Below are 12,425 nucleotides of genomic sequence, written 5' to 3' on the forward strand. Positions count from 1 at the left end.
AAAAGCTGTTTGTAAGTAAGTTTTTGTTCTGTCTCCATCAGAACTTGAATCGTCTGCTGAGAGAGCTCACCACATCCAGCAGATCATTGTGACCCTTCCTCGCTCCGTCATCATCGTCATGAGATACCTGTTTGCGTTTCTGAACCAGTGAGTTTAGGATGTACCTGTTCTTTCCAGTTGCTCTGACAATGATGTAGACTTTGCCTGCAGTGAACCCTGATGGTCTCTCTAAAGAGCTTTTTTTTCACCCCCCGCCATGAGATTTGGACCATGTCCAATTGAGTATTTCATAGCTTCACTTTGGCATATTAACAGGCCCTATTCATGATCTTGAATTGCCCTGGAGAAGGTGTGAAAGGGTAGATTTACTACGGTACGATCGTCAAGGTTTCCAAGGACCTGCAAAAGAATTCACTTTGCTCAGTTGTCGTCAAGAGTCTGAAAGCTTAGAAGCCAGTTTGGTAAATGGGGCAAAATCATAGTGAGGCTGAAACCTGCAGGCAAACAAAAATAAAGCCCACTTCGGGGTACTTGAGTGGTAATAAAATTTGACACTACTGTCATCTCACCCCCACCCACCATTCCTTCAGCCTTTCACAGTACAGCGATGAGAACATGATGGACCCTTACAACCTGGCCATCTGCTTTGGACCCACGCTGATGCCCATTCCCGACGGGCAGGACCCCGTGGCTTGCCAGGCTCATGTTAATGAGGTCATCAAGACCATCATCATCCACAATGAGGTCATCTTTCCAAGCCAGCGTGAGCTGGATGGCCCTGTCTATGAGAAGTGCATGACAGGAGGGGAGGAATACTGGTGAGTGGAGCGGTGGCCTCTGCCTTCTCCTGGGGATGTTCACTCAGGAGGCCTTGTATGAAGGAAGGAAAGAGATGGGAACGGAAGATCTTAACATTTAACCTGAAGCTGCAGAAGGTTTGGATGGATGGATGGATGGATGGATGGGTATAAATGGGTAAATGTTGTAGGTAAGAGCACTGTAAGTCGCTTTAGAGGAAGGCATCAGCTATATCTGTAAATGTATATTTCAATTGTAGGGCAATCGGTGCACAAGAAGCCGTTATATAGATCCTGCCTGATTCTTTCTTCCTACACTCACAGTGACAGCCCCCACAGCGAGCAAGGCACGATCGATGAGGTGGACAACGGAACAGAACCCCACACCAGTGATGACGGTGAGACCCCGAACCGTCCTTCCATCACAGATTCATAAGGCATTAGTTTCGGACAAAGGTGGTCCACATCCACAGAACAGCAGGTCCGGGAGAGCGATGCCACACCTGCATGAATGAATTTTTTGCAAGCAGATGAAGTTCTTGTGTCGTATATGGCTCGTTGAATTTCTCCTCCTTCTCACCTTGGCCTCCAACATTGTGTGTTCACACACACAGCACACAAAATAAGTCCCTGGACTTCATTACCCCATTTGTTTACACCTGTAGCCTCAGAGGCACATTGACTGCTTTCACATGCAGGAAATTCGTACCCAAGTCGCTTGCTGACCCGATGGAGAACTTTGTAATAACTCAGTGTTGTGTACATGTTTGGGATGGAGATTTCCTGAATCCCAGCTCTCGCGTTCCTGGAGAATTCCTCCTTGCGGTGTTTCAGAGGGCTGCTGTGTGTGTGTGTGTGTGTGTGTGTGTGTGTGTGTGTGTGTGTGTGTGTGTGTGTGTGTCTTGACGTCTGTAATTAAAATCAGATGCAGAAGCAGGCAGCCACTGTCGCCCTCACTCAGCCGAAATATAGAGGATGTAAATCTTTAAGTGAGACTTCCTCTTTTAAGAATTAGAGCACAGATGAGGGTTTGCCCCCCCCAACCACCCACCCCCTCATTATGTAGCATTGATCTTCAAAAGCAGATCCCATCAGCCCTTGTTTGTGAGCGTCGTGCACAGCGAATGGAATCGATGGGTTACATTTGGGGACTACACAGGCACGAGGAGCGGGGCCCCCCAGGGTGTGTTGCTGGACAAACAGAAAAGATTATTCTTGTGTTTTGTAACCATTCGAGAGGAGGGGTGGATCCACGACCTTAGAAACGATGCCTGTTGTATGTCCAACAATTTTGGACATAAGTAATGATTCTTAATTGGACGGCTGATAATGCAATGGTTAGAGCTTCTGCCTTTGGACCCAAAGGTCACAGGTTCGAATCCCATCTCTTGCTGTAGTACCTTTGAGCAAGGTACTTACCCTAAATTACTCCAGTAAAATTACCCAGCTGAATAAATGGGTAAATAACTGTAAGTGGCTTAACGTTGTAAGTCACTTTTCTCCAAAGTTTCAGATAAATGACAAAATGTTGTTAATTTGTCTGACGCCATCCATCAAGGCAGCTCACAATGTGAGGTTTGTTCACTGAGCCATTTTTACTGTATCAGTTCAGTGTAAATACCTTGATCAAGGTTACTACATTGAGAACAGGGATTTAAACCCAGGAATCCTGAGTGGAAGACAACAGCTCTAACTTTACTTTCTAGACAACTGAACCTGTTTGACCCAATGGGGTTCCGCTACCGTAGGGGGCCCCCGCTAGGGTTCCCACCTCCAGCCTTGAAAAATAAGGAACGCTGTAGAGAAAAGGTTCTATGTTTGTTTCAACACGCTGTATGTGACAATATAAGCCAATAAATGTAGATATTGATTTACTCTTAATACAACGTAATACAATGTATTCCTGACACTAAAACTGAATTAACCCTAAATCCAGGAGCCTCGTCCAAATGGTCCAAACTGGGCCCCATGATCGCTAAGGGCGGCCCCGGGCGCGTGTGCACTCTCTCCTCTCTCTGCCCTCTCGCTCTTCCCTCTTGTTCACGGTTTCCACTCAGGCCCCGCGGGTCCTTCCTTATGGTGCGTCTCCTCTCGCGTCCTTCCTCTGCGCTCCGATACACGAGCTCAAGCGAACCCACGCGGAAACTCGGCTCACGCGGAACTCGGCCGATGGTTTCAAATTGCCGTCGGCTGGCTCGGAATAACAAACGTCTTCGTTCCGGGTGCGGGCAGCCGCTCGACCTGCTCTGAACCGATTGGTTCCGCCTGCAGTGCGCTGGAGCTCATGGCGTTCCTCCAAATACACGTCAAGGGTGTAATTGAAGTAGCAGTTACTAATATTTGAATTTGCACTTACTTGTTTAGCATTGTTTCTTAACTCGTTGTTATGCAGTGATTATTGTACATTATTGTTTTGTAGCTGTAATATTGCTGTATTGTAATTACTGTGTATTTACATCATATAACGCTGTATGAATGCTCAGAGCCTCCTTCCATTTATGCGGTGGGTTTAGGGGTCAGATCACGTGACCTGGATCCCAGATGGGATGCGGTACCATCCTGCTATGGGGGTCGGGGGGTGGTGCCATGGACCTGCTGTCGCTCAACGTGACCTTTTTCTCAGCAAAGGGGAACGTGACAGTTGATGTTCGCGGAGATGGAAATCAGCGGCGGTTGTGTTTTGTTTGTCTCTCTGTAGGTAATTTCATCCTTGGCTGGAGGCCTTAATCGGACTGATTGGGCTTTCTGCTCGGCTTGTCCATTTCCCGCTGATAGGCCATTTATTTTATATATGTACTTAACCCCCGACCCTCGCATCTGATTAAGTGAGAACACCGAGGCGTGGTGTTTCCCACTTTGTGCGCCAACTGCTCCCCTCAGTCCGGGAGCGCTCATCCTCTCGTGCTCGTACCGGGGGGAGAGCCGCGGGAGAACGAGAATCCTGGAGTGACATTTCGGTTCCCGAAAACGGTGCTTTATTTATCCAAATTAACCTGCAGGTAGTGTTCCGGTCAAATTCGGCCCACAGCTTTTATGGATCGCGTGTTTTTTTGTCTTGCGGCCGATTGCCGTGAGGCTCCGTGGCGTCTTCCATTGCAGGCATGACAATGGGACTGGTAATGATGGCTCATTTCACCAAAGTTTACATCTTGTACATCTGTGCTGTGTCTGCTCAGGTCAGGCTGGCCGTAGGCAATGAGTAAGTGAGTCCAGTGGAGACAAGGAGTGTCAGGAGTTCATACACACATAGTGGTATCATTTCAGCTCAATGAGGTGTCCAGACGATCAACTCTGCAGAGATGTGGAACTTGTGACAACGAGCAAGAATGACATTGGTTAAAGGTCTCACACAGCATTAGGTGATCATACATATGTGTTTTATGCACTAATTGCTTTATAAACACTTATAATGTGCCACCCAGTTGTGGGCAGGCACAGCAGGAATAGAGTGCTGTCGAACACAAACCAGGGGTTACCGGTGTACTTACCCTGAATGTGAAACCTCATTGTTTATAGCTCACCGTCCGTCCCTGTGGGACCGTGTACTTTGCTTTAAATTTTTGTGCGGTCGCACCTTCTGCTCTTCGCACCATCGACTTCCTCGACCATCTGATCACGGCTGCGCTTCGATGTCGCCGTGACAACACAAGCTGACTGTGGTGTTAGGCTCCAGAAGCTGCGACAGGCTTTGCGTGTCGGTGCCCCACGGTGACAGAGATTTGGTGCTTCCCAGTAAGTGATGGAGAGTCACGGCGGGATGCCGCTCAGGGGAGTGTGTGGGTCATCCGGTCAGCCGGGGAGGACAGGTGACCCTGATCCCTTGTTTTCTTTGTCCCGCTGCAGATAGGGACGTGGACAAGCAGCAGGTGAACACACTTAGTGACCTTGAGCGCACTTCTTTCTGTCTCCCTGTGTTTCTTTGTGTATTTCTCATGTCGCTGGTGTGTTGGGACTCTTATAAAGCTGTGTCATACATTAAAAAAACATGGGCGTCAATGTGAACCTTCCTGTATCTCAGTGCTATTTATGGAAAATGTTGCCCCTTTATCGTAGGTGAGCTTCAGCTGCAGTGTCACGTTATTTTTTTTCTTTCATGTATATACAAATTGTACATATATATACATAATGTGTCTAATTATGTTTTATATTACATATAATAATATAAAAATACCTTCAAAATTTTCTTAGGAATGTTATTATTCTTAGTAGTACTATAATTATATAGATATTATAAAATACATTATAAATAATAATAAATACTGTAAACTCAAGATTTTCCCATTTAAATTATTCACTATGTTGGATAAGCAGAAACATCAGATAATCTGGAAAAACTATGCGGGATAAAACAATGTCAAATAAGCGAAGGATGGAGAAGTGCTGTATATAATTGTTTTCTATTACTTGTTAAAATTTTTAGCAAATTATTTAAAAATATAGATTTTGTTTTATAAATAATTTCTGTAATTTTCCCACCTCTTTGGGTAACTTTGTTGAGCTGGTTCCTTTATTTGAGGTGGCTTACAGCGTAGGTGTTCTACAAAAGGAGTGCCAGCAATGCCGGAAGAGAGTTGGGGGGCGTTTTACGTTGGCCTTAGTTGGCAAACACATCGCAGCCAGAACTGAACCACAGGAAGATGTTGGACGCTGGTCGTCTCACAGTCTCTCTCCGTTTGTGACCCTTCGCCCCTCCACGTGCGCAGAGGTGGAGCAGATCGAAGCCATCGCCAAGTTCGACTACACGGGCCGCACCCCGCGCGAGCTGTCCTTCAAGAAGGGGGCGTCGCTGCTGCTCTACCACCGAGCGTCTGAGGACTGGTGGGAGGGTCGTCACAACGGAGTGGACGGCCTCATACCGCACCAGTACATCGTGGTGCAGGACATGTGAGTCCCCTGCGCTCTGCAGACCCCGTCCCCGCCCGCGTCCACGGCCCTCTACAGCGCTCTGTCAAACCCCGTTCGCTGCAGTGCGTCGGGCCAGAGCCGTGCGCCTGCCAGCGGAAACGGCTCACTAATTAGCGCAATTACCCAGAAATAATGATGGGAAAATGTGATTTCATCAGTACAATAATAGGAAAGTTGCAGCCAGAGTGTAAATGAGTCTCCCATTTTTTCCCCAGTAGAACACAAGGTCACGTTTATGTTTTTACAACGTTTTTACAGGCTCTTAATGTCATATTGGATGGTGAGGCGTTCAAAGAGATGGATGCATGAATATGAAGGACACAGTGGAAAGAGCTGTAGTAACAACATTAGTTTGTCTCACAAACCCTTGTGATGTTGCCTGTTATTTTAATTTTATTATTATAGTCATTAACATTTAGTTCTTTTACTGACGCTTCAAAGTCACTTGCAGCATTAAGCTACTTACACTGATGTACTCATTTATGTTGCTGCCCTTATTAACCTGTATGTGACACTTTTGTCCAAGGTGTGTTGGGCTTGCACACTAAGCTACTGACCACGACTTACCCTTTTATACACCAGGGTAATTTTTAGCAGAGCAATCCGAGTTAAGTACTATCATCAAGGGTGCCGCAGCAGGAGCCGGGATTCAAACCCAGGATGTGCTGATTGCGAGGCGACAGCTCTGACCGCAACGCTACGTGCCGCCACGCGCGAAGCGAATCGAAACGTATGAAATGTGTGCCTGGAAATTCATTAATTTGAAAGTTCAGCTGCTCACGTTTGACGCAGTCATTGCGCGAAAGCACTGCAGTGTGGAGCAGTGTAAATCATTCCAATGTAGAGCTTGCTGGATCATGTCATCCACTGCCTTTGCCTTCAGCTCGTCATTAATTATTTGGCCTGGATGCACTGGAGTGAAAGATAATCATGAGATGCCCATTTAAAATTAATTTTTATTTTTATTACTTTTTTCTCTGTGAAACACTCAACATGTTCATATGCATGACGGTCTTTCGCCGAGCTCTTTTCATGTATAATACGTAAATCCATGTCGCACGCGCGCATCATTCGGCACACATTTCCAGCAGTTACATCATCGTTCGAAGGAGAAAGAGCCAATTTAAGCAGGAACGATCACAGTGAGGCCATTATGTGTCTCTGATTGGGTTTTCCAAGCACGGGCCTCTCTGTCGTTCACCTTGCTCGCAGGAAAATAAATCAGTGCGCCACAATTGCGCCGTTGTTTGACATGATGAGGCCCTATTCTTCAGAGCGCCGCTGAGGATGAATAGCAGCAGAGCACTCGGGGAGGGAAAGAACGGGAAGCGGAAAAGCGAACGCTTGCGGAACGAGCGCTGGGGGAAGGGAGCAGCTCTGAATGGGCTCAAGTGAGAGTTTCCTGGCCCTTGGAGACGTCCGACGTTCAAAGGGAGGGATGGGATCGCCACGGTGCCAGGCTGCAATGATTGCCCTCCGTTTCTCCGCAGGGACGATGCCTTTTCAGACAGCTTGAGCCAGAAGGCTGACAGCGAGGCGAGCAGCGGGCCCCTCCTCGACGACAAGGCCTCCTCCAAGAACGACATCCCGTCCCCCTGCGAAGCCTCTCCCGATTACAGCTTTGGGGGGGTCATGGGAAGGTGTGTACGGGTCGCCGCCGGGCCCTTGGCCTCTGAGTTCGCGATCAATACCTTCCGTTGGTAGGACCCCAACTCTGAACGATTGCTTTCACACGGACTCCGGATGGATTTAACCTGTAGGAGCCGGGGGTAGTCGGCTATTTTTTTCACACACTTTTTCACCACGATGAACAGCGCTGTCAGGACCACGGTAATGTGGCCTGTAGGCTCCGAACTGCGTTCTCACGAATCCCGCTGCAGGTTCAAGCGGCGCACACACGCACACACACATGCACACACACGTACACGCAGCACAGCAGCTTAGGGCTCCGAACGACCGTGGCGGAGCAGCAAGGTGCCTTTTATTTAGAGCATCTTCAGCTCCCGATTCTCCAGGCTGCAATTAACCTTCAAATAAAAGTCGGTTCTGGGACCGGTGCCAGGAGGATATTTGTCTTTCGGCTCCGTTTCTTTTATTAGCGCAAGTCCATTTGCTCTCGTCTTCCGTCGTCGTCTTGTGTCGGGGCAGAAACGATGCAGTGATGTGCTGCGTCGAGTCAAGTTGAGCATCTCGGCTGTGTCTCTCGCGTTCGTTGACATTTTGCTATCCTTTAGGGATCGCCGTGTGGCCGAATGCGCCGCTCATTAGCATTTCCACATGTTGGCAACACACGGTAAATGAGGTAAACACACGGTAAATAAGCTACTCGCCGGCCTGATATGTAGCAGAGGATTTGGAGCGGAAATGTAAATTATCTGGTGTTTTCCCTTGTGCCCACTTTTCCTCCTCCTCCTCTTCGACAGGCCTGCCGGTGCCAAGTGCGCACTGTTCTCCCTTCGTGCCTCATTCCCCCCTCCTGTGTCCACAGGGTGAGGCTACGCTCTGACGGGGCGGCCATCCCCCGCCGCCGGAGCGGCGCCGACACCCACAGTCCCCCCAGGGGGACAGATGCGCCCCCACGGGCCACTGCCTGCCCCAGCAGCCCCCACAAGGTGTCGGTGACCAGGGGCCACGTGGAGAGCCCCGAGAAGCGGCGCTTGGGCACGTTCGGCAGCGCCGGCAGCATCAACTACCCCGACAGGAAGGTGTACCCCGAGGGCCACCCGCTGAGACCCGGGCCTGGAGCCACGCGCCACAGCAGCCTGGGTGACCACAAATCCCTGGAGGCCGAAGCCCTGGCAGAGGTACCGCGGTGCCCGTGTCCTGTTTTTGCACAGCTCACACCTTCTCGCATATAGCGTAGCCTGAGAGAGTCCAGCAGGTGATGGGGTAGCTTCAGTTTGGGTCCAGCAGCTCCGGCCCTCCTGGAAAGAGCGGTACAGCGGGTTGCAGCTGATAGTCTGGTGGTTAGAGCTGCAGTCTTTGGTTGTGAAGGTCACAGGTTTGAATCTCATCTGCTGCTGTAATACCCTTGAGCAAGGTACTGACCCTAAAATTGCTCCAGCTGGGTCACAGCGACATGAAGCAGTAAGAGCACACTGAGAATTGTTGTCCACATACACAGAGCGAGGGCACAAGGTCAGAAGGTTACAGTGTCTCTCAGGTGTGACCGTGCAGCATTTCGACTCAGTTCCAGAAGGGTGTTGAGGCCTTGCAGAATTCATGAGAACCGTCATGCAGGTGAAACCCTCGTTTTCCACACTTTTCGCTGTTTATGTTACTTTTCGTTGAGCCACAATGGCCTGCAGTTACACTGATTTATTTCCCATTTTCCATAAGTACCCCGGCATATTACTGATGTAACACTGCAAGTCCCACTGATTTTGCGCAGTGCTGACAGTTACAGAGGTTCCCACTATTACTGGATCCCACATAAAAGAGATGCTTTTCTGCAAAGCAGAATGTAGTTTCTATTAACTAGTACTTTTCTCACACATTGATCCAAGGTGACGTACGGTGGTAGATAAACGGAACTCAACTCCCGATAAACGTTCGTGCATTAATACAGCAGAGCAACGTCTCACACACACACACACCCGCTACAGACAGTTTAGAGCCACCAATTGCTCTGAAACACATCTATGGATTGTGGGAGACTGGATAGAGTCGACACAGAGTGAGCCGAGTTCGAAACCAGCTCTGAACCCTCAGGCCAGGAGCTGCGAGGCACCAGCTACTACGTGTCCAGTACAAGTTTAACAAACACAACTGTTCTGGAGCTTTCAGCGCTGAATGAGACTCGTGTAAGTGGACGCCCTGGGGAGGGGGTCGGTCCAGCTTCATACGCTCCGCTGCGCGCTCTAATAAAGGAAAGGTTGTAGCAGAAGACCAAATAATTTGGATGAAGAGCAGGCGCCCCTCCGCCCCCCCAGCTGACAGACTGAAAACAAATCGGTTGTGCAACAGAGAGGGCGTTCCAAACAAGCCAAAGACGGGCCCCGAGTTGAGAAATTGGACAAAACGAGGTCATTAAACTGCAGCACATTTTCCATAATTACTCTGCTGATTCGTTACATATTCCAAGAGGACACACAGTCCTGATGATCCGCAAAGCAGGAGTTAACAGCCAGCAGGGTGTGGGAACTGAGACGTGCTGATTTGTGCTAATAAAGCCACTATTATATGCTTTTTATACTTTGATTTGTTTCGAACATGCTTTTCTAATGTGATGTAGGTGTTTGTGTGAGTGACAAGATCTCACTGACAGGTGGGGGACATACAGTGGAATTTCTCAGGGGGGCTACTGGACGTGGGGCATGCAGTTGGGGTGGAAACTGTCAGGTCCAAGTGGCTTTCAAAACACATAGTCTGGACCACTCCCATCCATCTTTTAACCACATTCAGGGTTAACATGAGTTGCAGATCATCTGTTGTGAATGATGACTTGAAATGCCATCACTTTACTTTCGTGTTCATACGTCTGTTTTTGGTACTTGCATCACCGGCCTGCGAATAAGAATGGCCACATTCAGCAGTATGTACAGGGTATAGAACATTTATCCACATGTACACAAGTTAGGAACAGTGAAGTTACAATTCTTCATTTAGCTGATACTTTTCTCTAAAGCAGCTTACATCTGGGTATTTTTACCACGGCAGTTTTAGGGTAACTGCCTTGCTCTCGGGTATTAGCTGGAGGTGGGATTTGAACCTGTGACCATTGGGTCTAAGGACAGCACCCTTAACCGCTGTGCTACCAGCTGCCCCCTATTAAGTGTTTTGAAGTTTATGTGTTTTACAGTTACAGTCTTTACGGCAGCAAAGACTGACTGTTATTTATTGGTAAAAGTGACTTTGGAGTTAGGAACAAATCAAATTTCCAAGAGACTTGCGCTCTCAGTTCTTTTTGTAAGCGGGGGAACCAATTTTCTATGTACTTTACATATAGTGTGTACTTAATATGTATCTGTATGTTGATTCAGAGAAACTCAGCTTTGAGACACAGGACCCAGAGAGAGCAGAGCTGGACTGAAAGCAGCTTAGTGTCAGTGTTCACGCGGTACTTTGTGCAGAGAGTGTGGTTTTTCACCTCAGCGGTGTCCTGCTGTGTCCAACAGGACATCGAGAAGACGATGAGCACAGCTTTGCACGAGCTGCGGGAGCTGGAGCGCCAGAACACGGCCAAGCAGGCACCGGATGTGGTGCTGGACACCCTGGAGCCGTTGAAGAACCCGGTGGGTTCAGAGCCGGGCAGCCCTCTGCACACCATGGTGATCCGCGACCCGGACGCCGCCATGCGCCGCAGCAGCAGCTCGACCACGGAGATGATGAGCACCTTCAAACCGGCACTGTCCGCCCGCCTGGTCGGCGCCCAACTGCGACCGCCGCCGGCGAGGCCTGCCCGTCCCGCGCCCACGCAGTACCGCTCCAGCAGCTCGAGCTCTTCGGGTGTCGGAAGCCCGGCCGTTACGCCCACCGAAAAGATATTCCCCAACAGCTCCTCGTCCGCCGACAAGTCAGGCACTATGTAGCCCTGGCGCCGCTCCACAGCGGCAGCCGCTCTTCTTCCGCAGCTTGGAAGAAGACTTTCGCTTTTGACTTGTCTTTGAGTCAAAACACAAATGATAGGTCAAGGCAACAACCTCAGGTGACCATGCGGTGCCGTGTTTGACGGACCAACAGTGCAGATGGGAGCATCGTGCACATCGCGGCACCGCAAGTCTACCGAACACGAACGATCGCGGAAGAGCACGTTCAAGAAGCCCCAGAAATACAGACTTCACACTCATTTCTTGTTTTACCTCAAAAAAAAAAGAAACAAAAGAATGAAAGGGGCTAAAATGAAGTCCTTCTCTCTCCTCGCTCCCGGCCCCGAAGAAGGTCCACATGTCTATAGAAGCACTGGCTGTTTGGACCAATGACCGAGTTGACCGATGATCGATGACTTGCTGAGGTCTGTCAGCTTGGGGGAGGGGCGTGGGGTGACCCCGCCTTTCCTGGACTGGACCTAACGTTGGGCCGTCAGACTTTCTGTCAAAGCTCGTGATTTCCTTTACCAAGAGCCTTTGGGTTGTAAATAGATACTTACTTGAAGTGGTATTCCTTCCGTTTGTAGTTCGAGGGATATTCATCTACATAAAGACATAGAAAAGGTGTATAAGTATATGTATGAGATGCAGAAACCTTAAACCAATATTCTACCTATTAGTAAGAAACCTGTGTAAGACATGTAGTTTAACCTGTATATTAACTTGAGTAGGCGTTTTTGTGAGTGTTACCTTGTATAGGCCATGATGGAAAACAGGAAAGAAGACGAGAATGGCATTTGTCCTGAAACACACACACACACACACACACACACACACACACACACACACAAAGCAAAAGCTGATCAAGAGAGACTGCTTTTTTCTTGCCTTTTTTCAATTTTCATACTCTTGATTTTTTTCAGAAAAGATGTGAATTACAGCTTACAAAGGTTTAAGCTGGTATTTGCAAAAAATTATTTTCCTTTCAGCACACAGCATATTTTTCTGATGTAATGCATTGTAATTTCATCCTGAATTTTATTCAGTGGAGTTTACAAATGTTTTGTTTACATTTGCATTTAAATGTACGTCTCCTTCGTTACAGTTTTTAATCACTCCATATTTATTTTTGTGGAATTTCAGTTATCGATAAGTCTCAGTTTTTTTGGAATGGCTGGAAATCCTTGAATGCAAC

General features: G+C 48.4%; 1 protein-coding gene across 2 annotated transcripts in view; it reads left to right on the top strand.

The window, feature by feature from the left end:
- Positions 1 to 12,221, top strand: part of srgap3 (SLIT-ROBO Rho GTPase activating protein 3) — an 81,088-nt gene extending 68,867 nt beyond the window's left edge. For both annotated transcript variants that reach the window (XM_018734119.2, XM_029247708.1), the window contains exons 16-22: positions 42 to 147; positions 591 to 818; positions 1,122 to 1,195; positions 5,501 to 5,681; positions 7,193 to 7,342; positions 8,191 to 8,506; positions 10,820 to 12,221. In XM_018734119.2, coding sequence (XP_018589635.2) covers positions 42 to 147; positions 591 to 818; positions 1,122 to 1,195; positions 5,501 to 5,681; positions 7,193 to 7,342; positions 8,191 to 8,506; positions 10,820 to 11,233 — 1,469 coding nt within the window. In that variant the 3' untranslated portion in view covers positions 11,234 to 12,221. The remainder of the gene's footprint in view (positions 1 to 41; positions 148 to 590; positions 819 to 1,121; positions 1,196 to 5,500; positions 5,682 to 7,192; positions 7,343 to 8,190; positions 8,507 to 10,819) is intronic.
- Positions 12,222 to 12,425: the final 204 nt, after the last annotated feature.

The sequence above is a fragment of the Scleropages formosus genome, chromosome 22 (assembly GCF_900964775.1).
Source record: "Scleropages formosus chromosome 22, fSclFor1.1, whole genome shotgun sequence".
NCBI classification, from domain to species: domain Eukaryota; kingdom Metazoa; phylum Chordata; class Actinopteri; order Osteoglossiformes; family Osteoglossidae; genus Scleropages; species Scleropages formosus.